A 26441-nucleotide genomic window follows, 5' to 3' on the forward strand; every position below is an offset into this window, starting at 1 on the left:
TGCAGGCCCATATCCCCCTGGCATTTCAGAAACTAAATGAGTAAAGAAAATTCAACACGGACAGTATAAATGGCACTTTGCATGGCCATAATTAAATTGGCTTTAATGATATCTTTGCATCCCATGATGGGTAGTGGTGGGCAAAATATTTGCATCCACTTTCAACTGTATGTATTGCCTTATGATTTGAAAAAATGCATCTAAGCTAATGTTTAAGTTATTTGAGCAGTTATAAATTCAGGCCTTCCTATCTGTCGAAGTGAAATGAGGAAAATCGGAACTAATTACTGACACATTTGTGATAAGGCCACGTTCTTTGATTAGAAAGTCGTAAAAATCTGAAAACAACGAAATATTTTAGCTTATAAAGCCATTTGCAGCAGCACACATACAACCACTAGCAGACCACTGATCAATCTTATTTAACTCAGATCTTAGATCTGAGGAAACCCATTATTGGTCACGTCAGAACGACCTCTCATCCCACCAGCCACAGGGTTGCTTACCAGATCAGGAAAGGGGAAGTTGGAAAATGTTTTCTATTCATGCAACCTCGAAAAATTCAGCACAGGGTTTTCTGAACAACAGATACAGACATACGACTGAATCCGTACAATCTAGGCCATTAGCCATTCCAAAATGCTCTTGTTCAGTTTTCAAAATTTTAACCGAGAATTTGTCAAAATATGTTTCCAAGCGCAGTTGCCAGTTTGAAACTAGTGCCGTAGAGCACGAGAACGCTGCTTTCTGATTGGCTAATGTCGACTTATTGTCAGTCATTCCAATGGTTGTTCAAATTTTGCAAAAGGGCAGTCTGACAAAGACAAACCTGTGAATATAGTTTGGCAAGGGATTTGCCTCCAAACAATCCCCCAAACTGTTTTTCAATTCCCATCCACTATATTTAGTTTATATAGTATGGAATAAAATAAATTTCTTTCGATTTCCTTCACATCACATGTAATAGGCAATTGCACCACAATAAACATGGTGAGGAGCCCATAGGAATTAAAAGCAACTCACAGTCACCACTAGATCTACACATTGTACAGGAATATAAAAATGAACGTTTATGACATTGATCAAAGTAAACATTAATGTGAAGAAAAATATGAACCAGGTATTATATTCATTGTCAATCACAGTTTCGTATATATATGTTCGTTAGTTCTATGTTATGACATATTAGAAATCTTGCCTGCTCTCCACCCTTACCCATGTCCACCATCTTCTCACAAGCATTATGTTCTTGGAGTACTGCCAATACACCATTATAAGTGCTTTTTCAAGGAAACGAACAAAGTGTTTTGTTTGCCGGTGCTTTCGCTTCCACTAGAAAACACATTCATATCCATGACAAATGGCTTTATTTGCAAGGAATACAGCTTTATGATCTATCTTTATGTATTTACTTCACGTAGAAAAAATCCTCACACAATGTGAATGTTAATGAGGTCATTTTTTCTTCATTTCATTCCAGTAGACAAGAAGGCCTGACAATGGAAAATGTGTTGTACAAATTTTAATATCATGGAAAAAACTAAGTGCAAGTAAAATGGCTTTGCTCACACAAATCTGACCAAGGGTGAGTGAGGTCTACTAATGATTAGATTTGGAGTGTCTTCTGTCTGAGGTCACCAGAGGCCACACCATGAAGTAGGCAGGAAGCTAATAAACAATGAACACAATAATCAAATCCTTGCATTATTTTAAGGTTGTGTCTAAGTCATTCACTTATTAAAAGACATGTTCATGAGAATGTATTGACATCATGGTTATGGTGCAGAGACATAAGATTTGTAGTCCACATTTGTTTGCTGCCAGAAATCTCAGTGCATATGATTGGTTGAATTTAAAGACTAGGGTCATTCATCAAATTAATCATGGCCAGATCTTGCCACCATGACAACTTGAGCCTGTTTTGGGTATTCACGGGAGAAGAATTTGGTTTACATCAAATCAAGGTCATGATAACCAGATGTCATCAGAAAGGAATTGCACACAGCTTTCTTATCGAGATGGCTAGAAACATTGAGCCTTCTGGTTTCAATATTTATTGCATTAAGAATTTGTTATCCCATACCAGAAGTTACACTCTTCTTAATTTGCTAGAATAAGGGGGCATGACTAATGGGATTTTTGTTTACAACAATGGGAGTAATATGCCATCTGATTATTTTATTTTCATGTGTAATCAGCACATGGGATTGAACATGAATGTAGGAATGTATTAAAAGTGATCAGCTGTCACCTGATTTTGTGGCATATTTGATACAATAATGTTTTAAAATACCCCGCCTTCCTTCTTTGCTCCCTTCCTCCCCTCCCCTCCCCTCCCCTCCCCATCCCCTCCTCCAAGTACTGTATGGATTATAAGTAGAATGTATATTTTGAAGGATGATTGATAATCATTTTAAAACTATTTCTTGTGTCAGGCCACAAAGTTGCGACTAAATTGGTCGCCATGGCAATCTAGTTTTGTATTTTGCGACTGGTATTTTCATGTCAGTTGCCAACTGGCTCCTTGTCTTTAATTAAGTTTGGCGACTAAATATCTCTTGTCATAAGATATTAAAAAAGATCGTTTTTGATATAAGTGCGGTAACTTCAGCAAAAAAAATCGATATCAGAACATAATAACATCGACTAGATCACTGCTAGGCCAGGCTCCATACCTGGAATGAAGGAAGCACTTTCCGTTATTAAGTACCCACGCATGCGCTGTACGACATCCGCCCAGGTGACAGCTGTGGCGGTCGTTTCGCCATTCAAAAACATGAAGTATTTTTCAATATTTGCGCAAGTCAAAACAACAAATCGTTGTCAATCAGCAAATGATGACTACTGTATTTTCTTTAGTATAGTGCGCACCCCTCTCTAGCGGATTCAGTATTTTTTGGGAAAAAAAATTTGAATAGATCTACCAAGCGCAGAAAAAAAATTACACCGTAGATATATCTACCCCTTTAGCGAAGTCCGGCAAACGGATGGGTGATGAGAAACTTGGTCAGTACAAATTCGAAATTTGAGATAAAAAATCACCAGACATGTTGATTTACTGTTTAAATTGTATTTTTTTTTGTTCTGCTAGGCATTGTTTTATATCCAGGGATTAAGATTACCATGTGTATCTTCTCGTAAACTAAGCCAGACACAGCAATCAGCTGTACACACATTTCCTTTGAATTTACCGGTGATTCAGTCAAGACACACCCAATGATATAACTTTACAGGGTTTTAATGCAAGGATCGGCAAAAATTGTATCTGAAACTATTTTTTTATCAGGAATAATATATTCCAATATCTTCTTAATTTAGATGCAGCTTTTACTAAACATATTTGAAATAATAATAACCCTAAGCGAAGCAGCTGATTGCTATTACCGGGTATTACATGGTTTTACATGGAACCAGTCTGACAAGTCACTGTCAAGGCTCCCGCGCACGTGATCGCGAGAATTACGTGTTGACATAGAATCGTCAAACAAAAACAAATATGACTTTTAACGAGTCACAGTATGGCATTTATGATATATGTATCCATTCTCTGTCAACTAAAGTTCGTTTCAAGGCATCAATAGCGGTAATCTGACCGTGGTTTCTGTTAATAACACGATTTCGCCGAAATTAATTAAAACAATATTAAAAGTAATTTTGAATAAAATTAATGAAATAAGTTACAAACATAAGTCCAGATATACAAAGAACACTTTTAATAGTCAGACAGTGTAATTACATGATTAATTTGCGTACTTCAGTATGGATTTGTTGACATGGTATTTCCGGTGTTACGTGCTCACAGTAATGTCTTTCCATGGGGGAAAAACATCAAAACTCATTATTTAGTGTATAATGCGCACCCCCTTCTACACAGCTGTGTTTTTTTTGGAAAAAAATGCGCAGTATACTCAAGAAAATACGGAATGCTTTGAATGGCGAAGCTGACACAGAAGTTTCATCCTCTGTCGACACGTTCCATGAACCAAAACCTGCAACTGGCACCGGTAAACTGTCAGATGATGTTACTGACACAATGTTCTTAAGCTTGTCTGATGGATTTACTGACACAATGTCCTAAAACTTGTCTGATGATGTTACCGACACAATGTTCTTAAGCTTGTTTGTCTGAAAAACTCAAAAGCTTCAACAACAGTTGTTGTTCATGATATAAAACTGATTATTCAAACTAATGGATTTTTGTGTGTTTTGTTATGCAGAAGCTCAGTTAAATTACGAATCATTACTTTTGGCTCCTTACATTTTGCCCTGGCTCCTTGAAATTCTATTTGGCTCCTTGAAAAAAAATAATTTAGGAGCCAAGTGGCTCCTTTGAATTCTTTTTAACTTTGTGGCCTGTGTGTATAGTCTACAATGGTCTGGACCTGAGTACAAGTTTTGGGAACAATTGCTATTTCGGCTATTGTGCTGTCAAACACCACATCATATTGCTTCAGGTTAACATGAGATAACAAACTTGGTCAAAATGTGAATTTTGAGATAAAACATGACCTGTCATGATGATTTCAGTTGTATTTCCTGTTGTCTGGTTATGCTAGGCAATGTTTTATATGCAGTGATAAAGATTGTCATGTGTAATTGTTTTGTAAACTAAGCCTAAATAGCAATCAGCTGTACACAAATTTGCAAATGTTTTTATTTCAGTTGCTACTTTTACCATTCATGTTTAAAATCAAAAAAGACATAAGCGTAGCACTTTGGTATCATGCTGTATACGTAGCATGGACCAGTTCGAAGAGACACCAATCGAAGCCTCCAGGGGTCTTGCAGTTTCGGTCCCAAAAACAATATATTGACTTGAGTTACAAACAGTAGTCAAACAACAAGAAATGTAGCTTTTTACAAGTCAAAGTATGGTATTTAGTATATATCCATTCTCTGACAACTGAAGTTCATTTCAAGGCATCACTAGTGGTGTACCGGTATTTGATTCTGGTGTAAATATCGGTAAGTTGGTGCAATCAGTTCACTAACTATTTTGTGGACATGTGAACAATATCGAATGTACTTTTGAATACATTTTATCAAATAGTTTACAAACGTAAGTCCAGATATACAGTGATCCTTTTATATAACCATGTACTACCTTGAGTATTTCTGTATGGAATCGTTTACATGCTATCTCCGGTGTACAAGTGTTCATGGTAATAGCTTTGCATTGGGGGAAATAATCAAGACCCATTGTCTGCATGTATTATGAGAATCCACCTCTACACAGCTATATTAGGGAGAGGGGGGATGCACACTGCATCATGTATACAAGAAAATATGGCACTTAAAAAGTACAGTGACCCTCAATTTTAGAAACTGAGAGCAGCCCAAACAGAAATATTTTGTGGGTCATCTTAGCTCCAATTTATCAAGGGATTTTCAATGAAAACCGTGGGCAGAAAGAGACTGATTTTAAGGTAGAAAATTTCCTTTTTGGTCAATAATGTGGACAAGTAGACTTAACTCTGGACACATGAATATTTACTGTTTACCTGCCTAAGGACAAGATCACAATTTTAATTTTTGATAGGGGGCCTGGTTTTTTTCAACGTTAAATTTCGAGAAAGTGCTAAATTTAAAAAAAATTATTACTAAACTTGTCCCTCTTTGATACAGTTTTTATTACAGCTCGAGTTTTGCTAGTTAGTAATCTGTGTTAACTTGCATACTTCAGTACAGATGTATTGACATGCTTTTTATGTTATGCGTTAGCAGTATTGTATTTTTGGGGGATAAGTCAAAATTTGTTGTCTGCATGTATAATGCACTCAACCACCTCTACACAGCTTTTGGAAAAAAAGTGCATCATATTATATACGAGAAATAAGGTATTCTTGAATACTTCATTGTATTCATTACCTCTAATTCTTGATACAGATCATTATTTGCTACTTTGTGTCTTCATTGCAGCCCAACTACCCACCAACCCATATCTGTTCATGTCACCTGACACAAATGTTTTTTGTTTGGCCTAATGGCATGTTTGGTGCTGAAATTAATGGAGAAAAGATGTTGAAGCTATTACTAAGTGAACAATTATGTATCAGCTCATCCAGACTTGACAGATCTCAAGAACGGCAGCCATGGCAATCAGAATGACATGGTTCTAAGTATGGTTATATGTTACATTCCTATTATTCACTTATTAAAGGGCAATAAAGTCAACAGAACAACTTTGCAGCTTTAATACTTTAGGGCTTACTTAATCACAAATGTTTGACCAAAATTCAATTTGAAAATTGGAAACAGTGTAAAAAGGACAATTAAAAAACAAGCTGCGAGATTGTCCCTCAAATAAAGGGATGCTCCTTCCTGGGGGTTAAAACAGGTTCCCGCTGCTTGAAGTGCTGCCCATATTGGTCTGGCGCCCAGTCGGCCTGGAGGTTTATTAGGGGTGTTTCTCCTTGTCCAGCACCTATTGTTTTGGGTACAAATTCACCTGACCGAGGTGATGGGTAAGATTAAGGGGATTAAAAGGGGCACCTCACATTAGACATGTAATTGGTGAATATCTCACAAAATATTACGACACAACTAATTGGTGAACTCTTTTCACATATGAGTACAGTGTACTGAGTGAAAACCATTTAATATATATCAGTGAGTGAGTGAACATATTAATCATTTAGTAGGATTTGGGCTGTAAAATGAATTACAGACAAGAAACAGAATCAAGTCATTTAGAAGTGATACACATAAGGAAGAGAATTTAAGGATGTCAACTTCTTTATTAATAGAACACAACATTTTGGAGTATATGCTTACTCCTTCATCAGGTGAAATGATTTCACCTGTTGGAGGAGTAAGCATATACTCTGCTACACCAGACGTCAAACTTCCAGTGGGACAACGCCACATATCATCCAAGGGGTGGCATCCAAATATGTACAAATTCATTGAGATACTGCAGGTTGAGCAGGATAGTACTGCGATCACAATCCAGGTAGTTTGATGCCACCCAAGAAGAAGTATCGAAACCTAGACAATGCCATTGAAAGGGAGAAGAGACAACTAGAAACCAGAGAAAGACTGTCATGATGCTGTTTCACATCTGGACTGTGAATTGTGCAAATAGAAATGTTAAATGGGAAATTGGCCAAATAGGACAATATTTAATACAGTTCATATTGTTTTATCATTTGTGTATTATATCTTGAAGTAAACAAATGCTAGATGTACGGATGTATATTGCTTAAACAAACACACAGAGTTTAAAAAAATCCACTCGTCTGCTCATATTGACTAGCGGCAGCATGTGCAGGGCGATAAAGAAGTGAAGAAATGCTCGCCCTACTGGGCGAGTACATATTTCAATCATATCAATTCATCTCTTGTGGTTTTCAAAAAAATATGCAAGATAATTTCCAACCTCAAATACGTTTTCATCTCTCGCACGTTTTCAGCAGTAACTACAAAATACATATCGCAATAAAGAGACGGCACACTTGACAACTGTTTATTGGGCAGTCCTTAAAACAGACGGTTTGGTACAGCTGATGGTTATTGCTGTATATTTGTTTACGCATGGAACAAGTTGACCAGTCACCGTCGAGGCGCTTGCGATCCTGAAAACTTTGTTGACATATAATAGTCAAACTACAACAAATATGACTTTTAACGAGTCAAAGTATGGCATTTGTGATTTATGTATCTATTCACTGTCAATTGAAATTCGTTACAAGACATCAATGGTGGTAATCTGACTCTGGTTGCTGTAAATAATGGTGAGTTGTGTGATCTGATTGTTTCACACACGATTTTGTTGACTATTGAATGGAATTTTGAATAAAATTAATAAAATAGATTGCAAACTTAAGTCCACAGATACAACAAACATTTCTTTTATAACCAGACAGTGTAATTACAAGATTAAATGGCATACTTCAGTACGAATTTGTTGACATGACATTGACTGTTGTGTGCTAACAGTAATGTCAGAGCGAAAGTAAATCATTTTGTGAGACCAATGGTTGATGTATGGGTTTGTAGTACAAGACAATAGTGTTTGATGAGCAAAAACATGGTTTGATTATCAAACAGCTTGTAAAAAATGTTTTTCTCTAAGACAGTGACTGTAAGACGCATGGATGAGTGAGTTTGAATGGGCGGAGGTTAATGTAGATGGCAGTGACTGTGAATTATTTTGTATTGTCTGTCAGAAATATCAGCAACTATCAGATTCTTTTGTTTACTTCCGAAAGGAACAGTTAATGATAACTTATGAAAGGAAACCTAAACATTTCCCAGGAAGAGTAGGAAACATGTTCTTAGCTGTGAACATGAACGAGTCATGTATTAACCCAGCCAGCACAAAATGTAAAATTAATGGATGTGTTTGTGATTTTTTTTAGTCCATAAACTATGTCAGCTTCAAATTCAGAAAGAAAATGTAATAAATACTGAGAACATAGAAAATGATAAAATGTAAAAGGCCAAGTGAAAGTATTGCAGGATGAGTACAAAATAATGTCTACTTGCCCTGCAGTTGTGTTTATGAAATATTTTGAACCCTGAACACACTGTGCATTATCCCTTGGCCAGCTGCTGGACAAGTAGGTTGCACTGTTTATGGTACCCAAACTGGATGTAACTTAAGTCGTAAAAAGCTTGTTGCAGACATTAATTGTTATTTCACAATGTCAATATCAAAGGTTGTTTTACACCCTCTGCAATGTGTGCAATGTTATTTTTGTAGGATTCCCAGAAACACTTTTAGATTGACCACTTCATGACGTATCTGTAAAGCTGTGAAGCATCACAAGTCAGCCAATATATCAGCCAATGAAAGAATTTGTCACGGTTCGCTGCACCATTTCGCTATAAGTTTTAGGCCACGCCTCCAAGTAGTTTTGTTTGGGAATCCTATTACGGAGCGTGTGATTTCAACACTTTTACATGGACATTTAAATATGTATATTCTACAAATATTATATTTTTTCTCTCAGGAATTGACTTAACATGTCTGGGACATTTGATATTCGCAACAGAATCGCAATCATTTTTTTTCACTTTACTTGCCCTTTAAAGAGAAACATGATAAGCATGATAAGTGTGATGAGATTCAATTGTGCAGAATGTAGTAGTGGGATAATGCATCAGTGGATCGCAGGTTTTTTACTTCTCTATACAAGTATTTATCACGATCGCACACAAAGTAAAAAGTATTGATTCTAACCTTACATGTATTCTTTGATAACTGTTACACCAAACACTAATTACTAGTAAAAATGAGTAGTGAAAACATAATTGTTTTCATCCATTGCGCCATACTTGACACTGCCAAATGTAAATTGATAGTGTGTCAGGTATTTGGCCATCTTGTCTATGAAAAACATGGCTTATGCACTACAGAAAAGAGCACATCATCATGAACAAGGTATCATGATACGTATCGGATCGCACGGTTGGTGTATCGCCCCAGCCCTAGCAGAATGTGACCACTCATCTGAGCATAGGTCTTCATTGTCCTTGTTAAGTCTTAAATCTTTTATACATACAGGGAGATAACTCAAAATATTTTACAGACATAATATTTATACGCTTTATATACAGATTCCAAACCCACAAATATGAGCAGGCCTATTTAATTTGTGTTTACATGTTGAAATATGACATTAAATCATGTTAATCTAACTTCCTTCTCTGTATACCAGGAAATATGTTGTTATGTTTATGTGGTTTACATGCTGCTACATCAGCCCAGTGGCTTAGTGATACCAATTTACAGTTAAAGGCTTTAAGATATGTTTGTTATGTTCTGTGTTGGAAATTTTATCAGCAATCTGAAACAGGAGTGCTTCAAATCAAGGTGATGTTCCTGATGTCTACTGTCTACAAGGATTATTGACAACAGACATCATTCTTCCATTGACCCTGTTGACATCAGACATTATTCTGTCATTGACATACATTCTTCAATAGACATCAGGCATTCTTCAATAGACATCAGGCATTCTTCAATAATCATCAGGCATTCTTCAATAGACATCAGACATTCTTTTATTGACATCAGACTTTCTTTCATTGACATCAGACCCTGTTGATGTCAGACATTCTGTCATTGACATACATTCTTCCATTGACATCAGACATTCTTCCTTTGACTTCAGACATTCTTCTATTGACATCAGACATTCTTTCATTGACATCAGACATTCTTCCATTGACATCAGACATTCTTCCATTGACATCAGACATTATTCAATAGACATCACACATTCTTCCATTGACATCAGACATTATTCAATAGACATCACACATTCTTCCATTGACATCACACATTCTTCCATTGATTTCAGACATTCTTCCATTGACACCAGACATTCTTCCATTGACATCAGACATTCTTTCATTGACATCAGACCCTGTTGATGTCAGACATTCTGTCATTGACATACATTATTCAATAGATATCACACATTCTTCCATTGACATCAGACATTCTTCCATTGACTTCAGACATTCTTCCATTGACTTCAGACATTCTTCCATTGACATTAGACATTCTTCCATTGACTTCAGACATTCTTCCATTGACTTCAGACATTATTCTTCCATTGACTTCAGACATTATTCTTCCATTGACTTCAGACATTATTCTTCCATTGACTTCAGGCATTATTCTTCCATGTCCCTGAGAAATTCTACGTATGTCAAAGTCACAAATAAATACATCCCACCATGGAAGACATGTTCTATGTGTTTCCAGTTTGATGGCAGTAGATACACAACATTCTCTGTTAAAACGCCTGTGCACTGTGTGAAAAATAAACCCAGTGTCATTTTTCATATTCAGTCAATATCAGTCTGTTCAGACATGTCAAAGACTACACATTTTGAACAAACATTAAATTACCAATGTAAGGCAATGTGTCCCTTTGACGAAATGTCAGTCGAGGTAGAAAGCTATGTGAGGTGTAAGCTGAAAAGATGTCTTAGAGATTGACATGAATCTGGCAGAATGTCAACATGAGATGATATCTTGTCACTTAGGAGAACGCTGTACATTAACTCTGAACAAATGCTGAAGGATTGCATTGGACATGGCAGTCAGCCTTGCCTGTTAATCATCAGTGATCATTGTATTGTCAACAATGCAGGGTGGGTGAGGGGGAATAATCAATGCTTTGAGGAGATGCTGAAGATGGGATTAAAGATATACGTTCCTTCGTCCAGGGCCGACTTGCACACAGACATTTTAGGGACTGTAGTACCAGTAAGATTGTTAGGATAATCATTAATGAGAGTTTCAATCATGTCAGTACTCAGTGTGATCCCATGTCCAGCTTGCATGGCTGGTGTGGCCGACTGCCAGGTCGCATGCTGGGTAATCCTATCACACAACCTTCATGTCATAGCACATGCAGCCTGATCCCCACGGTGTAGTGTTCTTAGGTAGTAATGACCCTGAAGATGTAGCTGTGCGTCGTGATACTTTAAGCCACACATTTTTTATTTTTCGTTTTATAGGCCTGCCGCATCTACTAAAAAGGAACTGGAAAAGAAAGAAATGAAACATGACTATATATATTTTTGTTAAGTCTCCCGCTAGTAATATAGACCCTCATATAAAAAGTATAATGTTTTATATCGGTACCATGTCTATTTCACTATCAGTGATTCAAGAAGCCAGCTAGTTTTAACTCCATGGCAGAATGACTTACAGTGTTAGAAATTGGCACTTGTCCTATAGTCCCTACCAAACTGCCCAATAGTGAAGGTATCCTAAGGACTAATAGAAATTGGCCCATTTTAAGGGTTTTGCTATGTTATCATTATAAGGACTAGTTGACAAAAGCTGTTTCTAACCCTGGACTTACATAAATAAATGATTGACATAGCTATTTATTTTTATTTTGACCGACATGTGTGGAAAAGATGGAATAAATCCGTGAAACATAAAATTAGGAAAGTGTGGCTTTACACCATCATAAGTCACCTGAGCAACATTAGAACTGTATATAAAAAATTAAGACTATTCAAGAAGACTAGTGAAAACCTATTTCACTAGTCCTCAAAGTTTGGAGCTAGTCCTGCTTGAACAAGACAAAATGTCGAGTTTTATTCATTTCCATTTTGTACTGAAATTGAAGCATAGAGAACTGGTTCAGAGCTATAGTAGTGTTTCCCATCATTTTTGAAACAAACCGTCCATATGTAGGACCGGCAGTCATATATATATCGGTCCTGGTTATTTTTGAGTGGTCATACAAAAGATATATTAAACAACTTATAAAAACCTTAACAGTCCACACGATTGAACGTACATACCATTGGAGCTTTTGCTTTTTATTTGTGAACAAAGACACTGCCCTGTTTAAATTGTTGGGCTTGTTTTCTGTCTGCATATTTAGGATCATGTTATTTTGGATGTTGTAACGTTATACTATCAAACATATAGCAAATATAACATTTAAACAGTTAACCTATTTTCATTGTTTCACTGGTTAATTATAACTATAATAATTGATACTTATGCTTTTTTCACTACAAATGTCTGTGTTTGAAATATTAGGTAAAACAAAATGCATTCAAGGGTATGTTGTATGCAGTTTGACTCCCAGATCCTCTGCTTGGTGTCGCTGCTCTCCCTTCCAGGAACAAACAAGGCCAGTCCAGCAAGTCTAGGCTAGGCTAGGCTCCACTGTCCATTTAGCGTAGTGATGTTGTGGGGCAAGAAGCTCCAGGGACCACTATTATTGTAGGTCAGCACAGGATGATAGAGTTATTAAAAGATACAGAAATTCCATTCTGCAGTCAGTTGAAATAGTCGTGAAATACAGTAAACAAGGCCGGTCATTGTTGATGGCTAATTTCTCTTTTCTTAGACTCCACCACGAACTGACTTGCCTTCATCAAATTATCGGCATACATTTGGGAGCCATGGCAAAAATTAGGTTTTTGCATATGGTTCAAACCAGGTTGCTATGAAAACTAAACTTGACTTCGAAAAGGAATGGTTCGAACAACATTGGGGGAGGCTGTTGGTAGGATGGTTTTGGAATCGTTTCACCATCCTACACATTTGCACATAGGACATTGATACAAGTTCCAGCTGACCAAAACTGTCCGCACACAGCAGACAAGCATTCTTGCAAATTTGTCTAGTATTTTGGCTGGTTAAAGCCCAAACCACCATTGCTTCAGACGTACATGCAAGGGCTAGGAACCTACAATACTTCAAAGAGTGGTCTCTTTTTTGGTCAATGACTGCTTCAAAGATGCATGACCTGTGACCCCTGGTAACCCTAACTCTGACCATTGCATTGGAAAGAGCTTTGCCCTTTCAGCATGCTGTTAAATGTCTTCTCCGCTGATACTGCTAGACTGATGAAGCTGAAATTTAACATGCTGAAGTCATCTTGTCTTGTTCAACATGTTCAAATCATATGGTGTTTGTGTTAAAATATGTTGACAAAATCTTGTTAAGACCACCACTGGGCACGAGGCTTAAACTTTGTTCATCAAGTTCTTGGCATCACTAATTACATTCAACATTGTTGTCCTAAGTGGTGTTTGTTTGTTTGTTTGTTTGTTTGTTTGTTGTTTAACGCTGCACTCAGCAATATTCCAGCTATATGACGGCAGTCTGTAAAAAATCGAGTCTGGACCAGACAATCCAGTGATTGACATCATGAGCATTGATCCATGCAATTGGCCAAGTCAGCAAGCCTGACCACCCGATCCTGTTAGTTGCCTCTTATGGTGAGCATAGTCGCTTTTTTCAGCAAGCTTGGGTTGCTGAAGACCTATTTTACCCTGGATCTTCTCGCAGATATCTAAGTGGTGTTGCAAAAATACTTCATTCCAGAAACTTTGCACCAATTATTATTTAACTCACTACAGATATTTGTACCAAATTAGGTTGAAGTGTCATCAAATTACTACTTAAGCTGGCCTACAGAGATTTGTGGCTTTGTTTGTTAGTCTTGGTATGTGGACTCAAATAGACTGATCTCACTGGGCGAGAAGAAATAGCGGGGTTTGGGCCAAGTGTGTAAAACCGCAGACTGTAAAGTAATCCCAATGATCATGATTATACACTCTTAATCAAATAACTTTTGTTTACCTTAATTATGACTATTTTGGACTGCTTGATAGCCCTGACTCACGTAATAATTGGTCTCCAATATCAGTTGGAGTGGGGGCATGGCACCTCCGCGGCCATGGTGGCACATCTAGTTCATTACTGCATTTATAACTCATCAATATCGAGCACTGAAATTGAAGCCTCAATTCCCAAGATAAGAGAATGAATATGTATGAGGTTATCCCAGTTATTCTTGGCAAAGGGTGCTGCATCTTAAGAATGCCAGTACATGTAGTTGAGAGCTGGTATTTATCTTCCTTCTAATAAACGAAAACTGTCAGCTGGACAGTCTGGTTAGGTTTATTTACAGATTATTTAAATGACAGTGTGTGTTACCTCCGCTTTGTAATCACTGAATGTACACTCAGTCCTGTCAGTGCATAACACACTGAACAAATGCTTATCAGATTACACAGATTATTTATACTGTAAATTGAGGTTATTCTGTTTGTCTTGTGTGTTCGTTGTTTGATGTCAGACTCGGCAATATTCCAGCTATAGGATGGCGGTTTGTAATTAATTGAGTCTGGACCAGACAATCCAGTGATTGATATCATGAGCATCGATCCATGCAATTGGGATATAATGACATGCATCAACCAAGTCAGCTAGCCTGACCACCCGATCCCCTTAGTCGCTTCTTACAACAAGCATTTTTGCAATCTCATTAAAATCAGACCTCAGTTCTCACTACCGCTAAACAAAGATCTGAGGACATCCCATTAGGGGCCACGTCAGAACGACCTTTCATCCGACAAATCAAAGCATCGCTTACCAGATTATGAAAGTGACAGTCGCAATGTGATTTCTGATCATGCAGCCTCGAAAACTTTAACTCTGAACGATAGTTACGGGTTTAACGACTGTATCCATACAATCTAGACCATCTATTAGCCATTCCAGAATGTTCTTTTGTTCAGGTTTCAAATTTGTAATCGAGAATTTGTCAAAACAGTTTCAAAGCGTAGTCGCCAATTTTAAATTAGTGCCGTAAAGCCCGAGAAAGCTGCCTTCTGATTGGTCACTCCATTGGTTTGTCAAAGTTCGTGCAAGGTCGGTCTGACGTGACCCGTAATGGGATGTCCTCAGATCTTTGTTTAGCAGTAGCGAGAACTAAGATCTGATTTTAATGAGATTGTCGCCTCTTGTGATGAGCATGGGTTGCTGAGGGCCTGTTCTAACCAGGATCTTCACAGGTCTCCGACCATACACATCAATGGGCCTTAAGGTTATTCTATCAAATCAAAATACAAATGTACATAGCCCACTCCTTGTGGTAAGCTCCTCATACATATCAAAAAGGAACATTACAAACAACTTTAGTTTTGAGCTTGAAACTTGTCCCCTAAGTAAGTCCTCCTGTTGGTAGAAATTATTGTAGGGCTCCAATTTCTAAACACAACCCTGGAATAGATATTAAGATAAATGAATGTTGATAAGATATGTTTGGTGTAGCAACTTTTACATACCAACTTCTGTTATTCTTAATGTATTTTCTTTTTCCTTTACAGCAAGCAAGGCCCATAGAGAAGAACTTGAGGCAATCTTGCATATATTTGAAGTAAGTAATCAACATGTTCAATATGTTGCTATACACAGCAAACTCAGTTTGCCCAATAGATTGTCTATTTTGATGTAGGAGAATCTCTTCCAGAATCATCTGATCCAGCAACCAGTGATCGATACAGTTGGCCGATCAGGCTTTCCAAATAGGCTGGAGTACATGGATTATAAAATTATTGACATGCTTTTGATTTATTCAGAACAGGGATTTATTTAGACCTGCTCAGAGGCTGATGTTTGGTCCAAAGTCTGAGGCAGGTGACAGTAAAAATTCCCAATTTGAATATTTGATTTTCCAATTCCTCAGAATATAAGAAAATAATAACAGTAATACATTTTCTTAATCATATCATGATTTTTTCCAAATTTACCTTCCATGGGCACTTAGTTGTGAATCCTCAATAAATCCCTGCAGATTGAATAGGACATGAAGACAAAGTGACATCAGCCCATTCATGGACATGATGGATATCAGACAGTATTTGGGGGAAATTGTTGACAGTACATCAGAACTATTCCGTTGACACATAGTGATATTAATACAGACATTTGCAAGGCCATGTTACACAACAGTGATGTCATTCATCAGCTAAGAAATTCTGTATTTTGTTTGAGAATTTTTTTGCACTAGTTTGCACTAACATTATCATCCTTGATCAAATTATCATAATGAAATCTCAGAGACTAACAATATTAAAATACTAAATTTAACTCCCAAGTTGTAGGGAGATTTGATTACAGTGTTGGTGTACACCACGTTGGTAGTCTATGATCCCCATCTGTGGGAGGCCATCATTCATATAGGGTAAACAGTAACATGGGCTCTATACTTAGAATCTGATGCATGCTATTGATTGTATGAGGCTGTCAGCGGTCAACCTCGCTTCCTCTGCCTTGCTGATGTAGCTAACTACATCGTCTCACTCCATGGTCTTCTGTAGGGCTGCAGGCAAGAGGCTGCCACAAATCTGGATGAAATTCAATAAATTTTGTGATTCAGTACACCGATTTTAACCCTAGAAGAGATATCAGATTATGTGTTTCAGTGAATTTTTACATCCTTTTTTTGGGGGGGGGGGGGGTTAGGGGAAGATATGTGATCAGCATTTTCATTGGAATGAAATGAAGACCTGTCCTTAGAGGGTTTATTCAAGGTTTGGGGTTGGGCGTGACAGAGTACATAGGCACATTATCAGGATTATTAAAGCTGATATAGAGAAATAGTGTTGATAATGTCCAGCCTGAGTTGCACATAGCTGACCAACCTAGTATTTGTGGGATTTCTGAGTGGAGAGATGAAAATGTACTTGGAATACAAAGAATTAAAGAAAATATTAGACATTTCATGTGACCACTTACAATGAATTATCTTCATATTCAGTTGAGTTCAAAACCTGAATGTTATTACTATTTATGTTTGGCCATGCTATATGTAAGCATGGTAGGAAGTTCATGTAGTATGGCTGGACCCTCATATATCTCAGCAGGACCTAAGAATTATCATGGGGGGTTGAGATGACAATGCTAGTTACAGCGTTGATAGGATATTCTTCTGTGTATCATTAGCAATTTTTAGATGTATTTTTAAATCATTTGTAATGCTCAGTGTTCTGCCCTCGATAACTACCCTCTAAACATGAATACATGACACTATTTTGGATAGCAACTTCTTTTTATTCTTTGTGCGACGTTTCTGGTGAATGATGAAGGAGCAAGAAGTAGCTCTGAAACATACAAAGAATAAAAAGAAGTTGCTATCCATAAAAAAATGACATGTATTCATGTTCTCCCAACTTCTAAATGCCTATCAAAGACTTTAACGACTAAGTACACCATTATGATTAAGATGGGGAGAAAAAAAACTTAGATCATGTTAGATCCTCAACAGAACTCCTATAATCCCAGTCATGATACAGAATTGCTCCACTGAAAAAGTGTATATGATCCCCTACAGCACATGAACATGGGGACCTACCAAGTTCATGACAATCCCTATCTACCAAAGACTAATATCTTCTGAAAATCATGCCAAAAGGCAAATCTGCGTTCGTCACAGACTGGCTATTGAATACCTCTCATGTGTATGATCCCAAACTAAGTGCTTACTTGGCAAGCCCCACCCATAGGCTGATTATTGTACATGTATTCGGCAGCTTAACCTGTGAGCCATCTTTTATCCTGCTTGTCCATGTAGTGCACAGCGAGTCGTTGGAGGAGACTCTGCCTGCAGGCATCCCAGATCAACCTTACTTTGACTCACGTAGAGTTTTGTATGAGGTTAAAAAAATAACTCTTAACAGGAAACCCATGAATATTAAAAGAACTATCCAGTCTCTTAATTTTAGAGTTGAAAAGGGAATGAGTATAAGCTGCTAGCTGCTAGAAAGGGATGAGAATAGAATAGAATTATTTTGTGAAGTTTTTGCTTTGCGGTCTGAAAGATAGACTATAACCAATTACTTCTTAATGTGTATGTGAATGATACTTACCTATCAATCAAACAAATATCACCTGTCTGCACATAATAATGGTTTATTATGAGTGTGACATGTCTGTTTCCATTCTTGACAATGGAAATGACAGAGCTGACATCTCTTTGTTTTGTTTGCAATTGATATGCCAATAGAATGCAAGTCCTTTTGCTGAACGGCAAGGGAAAAGTTTACATGATATGGTACATGCTTTAAATAACGGAAATGTCAAGAGTTTGCAAATGACAAGTATTGGCTGTCCATCACATTCACCACTAGTCCCAAGCATAGGTCAAGTGAACATCCTTTTGGTCTGGTAAGTTCAGTTAATGAAAGTCAAATATTGACTGAAAATGGCTTAAACAATTTTGACGTTTGAGGGGATATCCATGATAGAGAAGTATTGAGATACGTACTTCTTTATCTGTATCAAATATTTCAAGTGAGATTATTCTGAATAAGGTCTCTAACATATCCTGAAATAATGCCAGGATGTTTTGACATGTATATGTAGGAAATGTGCTGTGATAAAGTATTCATGGTCTTTCTTTCAGAAAATTCTCTTTTTCTTGCCGGAGTTGATTCACAAACGATGGATGTTCCACAGTATAGGTGGGTACTCCTTTACTGAGAGGGAAGTAATATAGGGGATGCTGAGTGTTCTAGAATTGTTGTCAATGGTCATGGGTTCATTAATGCTACTGGTTTAGAGACCAGTGTTCAGAGTTCATGAGTACAGTTATTAAGTCCATGTTCAACAAATGGAAATTTGAAATGTGTGTTCAGTGAAAGATATTTCATACCAGTATGTTCTTCTGTTGTAAAGAGACCCATTGGCATTAAGCGTGATCGTAACTCCCATACCTTAACATAGACTTACAACAGTCATAGCACTACGGTTGTTTTGTTGAACAGCACCCAGACCATGATCACTCCTATACGTTAACATAGACTTACGACAGTTTTATAACAACCACTTTGTGAAACAGGTCCAGGACCCCAAGTTGACAAGGTATCACTGTCTATGTGATTTGTTGACACTGATAACACATCTTACATCTTACATCTTACATCTTATGTAGGTCGTGTCATGAAGAAGCTGCTCCATCCTGCAAATTCTATAAAGGTGAATATTTGTCTGTCTCCGTTGTATGCAATCATACACTGTGTTAAACAAATGCTTAAGTCAAACATTAGGATTGCATTTTTTTTATGACATGTATTTATTCGCATATTCCGAATTTTATCCTACACATGTAAGTACAGTAAACTATGTTTATAGGGAACACACTTATAACGAACTGACCGAATAATGGACTTATGTTTAGTCCTGTCCATTTGTTGTATGTAAGCTGTTATTACGAACTAAAATAAGTGCTCCCTTTGAGGTTGTTATAACCATAGTTTACTGTATGTCATAGATTGTTTGAAGAACAAAGTATGTTTAAGTTAATGCTAAATAGTCATTCAATGATTTGTGCCACTGATTGTGAAATTATATTTACAAAGTTTTGCAGAGTGGTAGTATAACAACTGTATCACATGTCGCAATGAAGACATACTGTATTTTCTTGAGTATAGTGCACACTTTTTTTCCAAAAAACACAGCTGTGTAGAAGGGGGTGCGCATTATACACGAATTAATGAGTTTTGATGTTTTTTCCCCCATTGAAAGACATTACCGTGAGCACGTAACACCGGAAATACCATGTCAACAAATCCATACTGAAGTACTCAAATTAGTCATGTAATTACACTGTCTGGCTATAAAAAGTGTTCTTTGTATATCTGGATTTATGTTTGTAACTTATTTTATTAATTTAATTCAAAATTCCTTTAAAATTGTTTTAATTAATTTCGGCGAAATCGTGTGTGAAGCGATCAGAAGATTGCACAACTCACCGTTATTAACAGCAACCACGGTCAGATTACAGCTATTGACGCCTTGAAACGAACTTTAGTTGACAGAATGGAATACATATATCATAAATGCCATACTGTGAATCGTTAAAAGTCATATTTGTTTTTGATGGACGATTCTATGTCAACACGTAATTCTCGCGATCACTTGCATCGGAGCCTTGACGGTGACTGGTCAGACTGGTTCCATGTAAAAAATAATACCCGGCAATAGCGATCAGCTGCTTCGCTTAGGGTCATTATTATTTTAAATATGTTTAGTAAAAGCTGCATCTAAATTAATAACATATTCGAATATATTATTCCTGATATAAAAATAGTTTCAGATACAATTTTTGCCAATCCTTGCATTAAAATCCTGTAAAGTTATATCATTGGGTGTGTCTTGACCGAATCACCGGTAGATTCCATAGAAAACGTGTGTACAGCTGTTTGCTGTGTCCGGCTTAGTTTATGAGAAAATACACAAGGTAATCTTAATCCCTGGATATAAAACAATGCCTAGCAGAACAAAAAAATACAATTTAAACGGTAAATCAACATGTCTGGTGATTTTTTTATCTCAAATTTCGAATTTGTACTGACCAAGTTTCTCATCACCCGTTCGTTAACCAGACTTAGCTAAAGGGGTACAGTGTAATTTTTTTCTGCGCTTGGTATTCGAAAAAATTTTCTTCCAAAATATTGAATCCTCTAGAGGGGGGTGCGCATTATACATGGGTGCGCACTATACTCAAGGAAATATGGTACTCATCATGTTGTATAGGCTGATTCTTGGCTCTGTTCATGACAGATCATTATCACAATCTAAGTTTTGCAGACTGCCATATCAAATTGTGATTTTTAAGATTCTTTGTAAACAAACTACCTATCTTTGTAGTGTAGCGGCAATCAGCTTGATAAATGACAGGGGTTTATTTTACCTTATGACACAATGATAAAACTCAGATGAGGAACTTGGAAGTCTGATCTTTGAACTTTCATCATTGTGACAGCTTTTCCTTGAAAAAGGCTTTTCCTGGAAGATTAAGTATCTAAGTCATGCAACAGGTGTTTTGGTTTTGAATTACCGTTTTATCAGTCAAATTAATGTAAGCAATTATTATTGAATGAAAATGTGACTAAAAGCAATGAAATAGATTACAAACATTACTCCCAGGTCCAGATAAACAAGGAACACTTTTTATTACCATAGTGTAACAACAGGGTTACCTTGTGTGATTCAGTACGGATTTGTTGATAGGCTATTTCCAAAGATGTGAAGATGTGTGTTTGTGGGGAAAATATTTAAATTTATTGGAGTCATTGATTTCCCTGTGGTTTACAGCAAGGGATGACTATATATCTTAACAATTATGGCTACAGTTTGTCTGCACTAGGTTTAGCCATAAATAAACATCCCTCATTTTGCTTCACACATTTAAGAAACATTACAAGAATGTAAACACATGGTAATTGTTGTAGTTGATGAGCGTTGGTGTTGATTGGATTGATTAGTTGTTATATACCATCTGTGTAATCAGTTTGCACTGCTTACAAAAAGACTTGAACAGGGAGATGTTTCTACTTGTAGCTGAGAAGGGAGGGAATGCGTCTCTTCATCGTATGGTACCAAATCCTGCAGGGCAATGCTTCCGACGAATGCCATCGCATCTTCCTGCAGCTGGTGCCAGACATCGGAGACGGTGTTCACCAGGACATCCTCAACAACAAGGTGCCCCAACCCCCAGACAGTAAGTGTGATGGTGCTGTAATTGGCACTAGTCCTATAGTCCTTGCCAAACTACCCAACAGTTAAGGTATCATAAGGGACTAGTAGCAATTTGCCATTATCAGGGTTTTGCTATGTGTTATCATAATAAGGACTAGTGGACGAACACAGTTAGTTTCTATGGCTACAGCGGGTGGTGGCTAGATCAGTAGTATACCGTGTATACAATACAGGGTGCAAATTAGTTGTGTGGTGAAATGTTTCTAAATGTTGAATTACACTGTCATCATACAGCTATTGATGTTGTGTAATTGCACCATACAAGGAGTTCCATTGGTTGGCTTGTTGCTGTGCTAATGAGGGGTGAGATATGCCACTTTGTATACAGAGTTGGTCAATATCGGTAGCTCTGATTGTGTTTGTGGCAAACATGGTATTGGGAATGATAACTGGGTTTGATTTATCTCAATCAAGTGAACAGCAGAACATGTGTGAGGATGTTTAACAAGCTTTTTGAAAGTTGAGATTATCTTTGTTCATTAAGTCTCTCACAACATTGAGATAATTATTTTGAAATGTTTAATGAATGCATTGATTAATAATCATGGAGAACCAGATGGTTGTTATTATCAATGATGGTATTGACGTTTCTGTACCATCCCACCACTGGAAACTCAGGAGGTAGTCTTGACCATCACAGATTGTGTCCAGTAATATTCTGTTGTAAACAACCACAGGAAGGAATGGATTGTATTTACATTACTCTTTGTCACACAGTCATCATCTACTTTCTGTTTTCACTAGCTATGTAGTGTGCATGCATGCTGTTTTATGAGGTTACGTTGGAGGTATGACATGGTTTAAAAGTGGAATGAGTCATGACCCTTGATTTACACACAGGCATAGTGAATGGAATACAATGCTGACACTTATATGTAGGAGATTCCCCCATGACTGACAAGTCTTTTCTGTTGTAAAGAGAATTGGCAACAGCAGTTTCCAATATCGAGACAGACATAACTTTCATATTTACTTTTAACAGACATTTATTATCCTCAACTTTCCCTTCACAAATGTAGGAGATTTGTATCTGCATGCTTGGGTGGGATTGATGAAAATGATATATATTGGCAAGTAGATGGGGATGTATGCTTCTGTAACACCATGTTGTTACACCTAGGGAGCCTCCACTAGCTCAAAACAGCTAGACAGTATGAGCAAGTGGGGTTGAACGCCCTTTGAACAGTATTCTAGTTCTATCATGACATGTCGTCTTACTGTGGGAGTAAAGCCCGAAGTGATCTCAGACGCTTACCACTTCGGCGATACCCACGAGCACGGTTATGGTGCTGACAAACCTAGAACCACAACCGGGACATGCCCAAGGGAATCAACTCTGCATAAGAAATTGCAGTGCCTTGGGCCACCCGTGCACCCAGACAATATGAACATGGTAATAATTTTGAATGATATTCAATGGTATGTAATAGGACAATTTGATCGGAGGTTCCGATATGAAAGTATCGTCACTCAGTCCAGTTGCGTGAGCTGTGCTATAAGGAAATGAGTTATTGTGTGCTACATACAGCTCATGAACATGTCTGGCTTGTCACAGAAGCATGGTGTATGACGACACACTGTTTTCTGTCAATTTAGTTAATCACCAGTCTGGGTCCCTGAGGCCGCTGTGTAAGTCTGTTTTGCTTCACTGCAATGTGCCACTGCATGAGAAAGGGTTCTTGCAGAGTATCACACATATACCACGTACTGACATTTGCATGTTTTGTGTATTTTTTAATACTGCCATAAAGAATTAAAGTTTGGATGTCTTTTCAAAGTCAATAGCATATTATCAAGCAATATTGATATAATCTCTGTATGCTGATGAAAAACTGAATCATCATTCCTTAGATCTTGATAAGATCATGTCTTTACTACTCAAAATATGATAGGGAAGTTCCTGTTATCATCGTTGTCCTATGATTATCCTACTGAACTGATGACTTTGATATGTAACAAGTAGCGATCTCAGTATGAACAGTATATATTATGAAATAGTATGCTTTATTTCCACTGTAATAAGTGACATTATGCTACAATTTGACCAATGAAACTTTTCTGGAGAAAGCAATATTCATTGCTGTTATGTGGTAATATCTTGCAGCTTCTCCCCTGTACTGATGCACCAGCCATCATAGCTGTGCAGTGTGTTGCTCGTGGTTGTTAGTTTTGAGCATGTTGAGTCTAACCATCGTTAAACATTTACTGAGGGTAAATAGTGAAGACAAGTGTAGACATCTTTTTCGTGTGTTCCAGCACTGTAGGAGCTACTTTAGACCTGTATCAAATAATCGTTAGATACTTGCCCAACTCCCACTAAACCTGCCTCCTAACCTCGTTTTATTGTGTCTTTGTTTTCACTGATTCATTAACTGAGTTTGAAGAAAATGTGTCGGCAAATAGGGTCTTTTTGTTTTTTCTTGAGTTAGTGTATAGCTAATGTTTAGTTTTTATCACGTTTATGTTATCCCCAAGTGTGGATCTTGATGATAAAGTTGTGTTGACAATAGTTCCTGTTCCTTCAGGCTCATAGTGAGGAAACAGTAGAGTCATTTTCAGGGAGAAGAGACCATCTCTTGGTTCATACACTTATACATCCCAAATTTATGAAATTCAGCTCTCTCTTTTTTTTTGATAAGTGTGGACAACATATGAAAATACAAGAGTTTTAGCCATAGTCCAAAGACAATTACCTTTCTGGGACCAAACAGTGCCACTGGACAAAGTTATGCTCCCATTCCATTTACCACGTACTTTGGCAAAACAATTCGGTAGTGTATTATAATGCTTGAAACCACCATTATTTTGTTTGTTAATGATTGGCGTCAATCAACATGATCAAACAGCCTGTCACATCACACATGCTTTTTTCCTGCAATGATCACGTCTACTTCAAAGCTTTGCAGCCAAGTTCCTCACAGCAATACCTCATTCCCCACACAACACCTGGGAGGTGTAATGAAGGTGTCATGCACTGTGATGGAGCTTGCTTTGAAACACTGCACACTGCTCATTTCCAGTTGAAGCTCAGCGTCAAGTGGAGCAAATCAACAAATGTTTACGTTATTAGATAATCCATGTTAAAGTTACACCCTTCTCCAAACTGCAAGGTGGTTATTATCGAAATAGATGCATCAATGACACAGTGAACACTCTAGAATGAACACTGACGAGGAGATGGTATTATTGGCTCAGTTAGGAAAGTATTTGGATGTGGATCCAGCCATTGCCTAGACCAGCTGGTGTAAGTTGAAACCCTAATAGCATTATTGATTCATTTGTCTGCACATGACCAGATTTAAATGAGTTTATTGAACTCTCACAATTATGATACATCATTACAAATAAACACCATTCAGACACTTTGTTGATTTTGTGTTGCACAAATTTTTCGTAACATTTTCTTTTACCTTCTATGGGATGACTCATTGTATTTAACTTCTTAAACTTTATCCTTGTGACAGACCAGTTTTAATAGTGATATTTATGAAAATTATCATCAAATATCCCTGTGTGTGCACTGACCTACTTCCAGTATCATGGCAGGTACCATGTGACCTTGTACAACCATGTGACCACAGCCCAGCTAAAAGTCAGTTAGCTTCTGTCACTCATTATATAATGAGTGGTCTGGACTGACGGAGCTCCCACCCTTCTTCGATTTTTTGGTACTTGTTAATAGGTCTTCAGACTTGTCTTGTATGTCCCGTGCTTGGTTTCCAAGGAACATTAGTACCATATGCATAGCTTTTCAAGTAACACAAAAAAAACATGCTGTTTCAGTCAATGTCCGACGACATCCACCGGCGTCTTGATGAAGTTCAGTTGATTGGTCGTTGCATAACGCGCCGTCTAAACGTCACTCACATAGTGTCAGTTTGAGATCTTTGGTCTCATCAGAGGCTGTTATGAGCCCGGGCAGTTCCTCGACTGGTTTCCTCAGCCTCAAGTCTGATTGTGTCTGAGACACATTCAACTATCACCGGCGTTATATCTGGTCCGCTTACCGCCACACCCAGTCCGGGGATGTGGGACTATTGTTGATGTCTAGAAGCTCTCGGGTGACGTTGGCTCTGGGCAGTTTGTTGCCGTCAACACCGAGGTTTGTATCCTGTATGGCCAACTCTCGGTCATCAACTGGGATGGTCCCAGGGGCAGTGCTCCCAACACAGGCGTCTGGGGAGCCAGCCTCCCAACTCACATCCCTTGCCATGAAACTCCGTTCTGAGTTTTGTACCTTTCTGGCTCAATGCCAGCCAGTTGATGATATGTATGGCTCCGCTAAGAACTATATGATCCCTGCTGGGTCATGGTTTGCTCATTATAACGAGGACGTCTCATGGCTCTTTGAAGTCACTGGTCCTCTCGCAGTAGCATGTGTCCCCGCTGTCAGAGAAGACTGTATGGGAGAAAGGGGATTATGCAATGAGTCTCCCCATTTGAATTTTATACGAAAATTGCTTGAAAAAATCAGCATTGATTTATAAGTATTTGAGGATACTTCTTTTCTTGGGTGCAACCCACCCAGCCTCCCCTCATTCATGTCTTGAGAACCTCTCATGGTTTACTTTTTGAGCCAGGTGACTTTTAGCCAGGGTGTGGCGACCGTGTTGCACGG

General features: G+C 37.7%; 1 protein-coding gene across 9 annotated transcripts in view; it reads left to right on the plus strand.

The window, feature by feature from the left end:
- Positions 1-26441, plus strand: part of LOC124140708 (ral GTPase-activating protein subunit alpha-1-like) — a 94738-nt gene that overhangs the window by 1158 nt on the left and 67139 nt on the right. For all 9 annotated transcript variants that reach the window (XM_046508403.2, XM_048403505.1, XM_046508406.2 and 6 more), the window contains exons 3-7: positions 15610-15659; positions 18687-18744; positions 19215-19258; positions 21626-21785; positions 23420-23452. In XM_046508403.2, coding sequence (XP_046364359.2) covers positions 15610-15659; positions 18687-18744; positions 19215-19258; positions 21626-21785; positions 23420-23452 — 345 coding nt within the window. The remainder of the gene's footprint in view (positions 1-15609; positions 15660-18686; positions 18745-19214; positions 19259-21625; positions 21786-23419; positions 23453-26441) is intronic.

Source organism: Haliotis rufescens, unplaced genomic scaffold, assembly GCF_023055435.1.
Source record: "Haliotis rufescens isolate VD_foot unplaced genomic scaffold, xgHalRufe1.0.p SCAF_3, whole genome shotgun sequence".
NCBI lineage: Eukaryota > Metazoa > Mollusca > Gastropoda > Lepetellida > Haliotidae > Haliotis > Haliotis rufescens.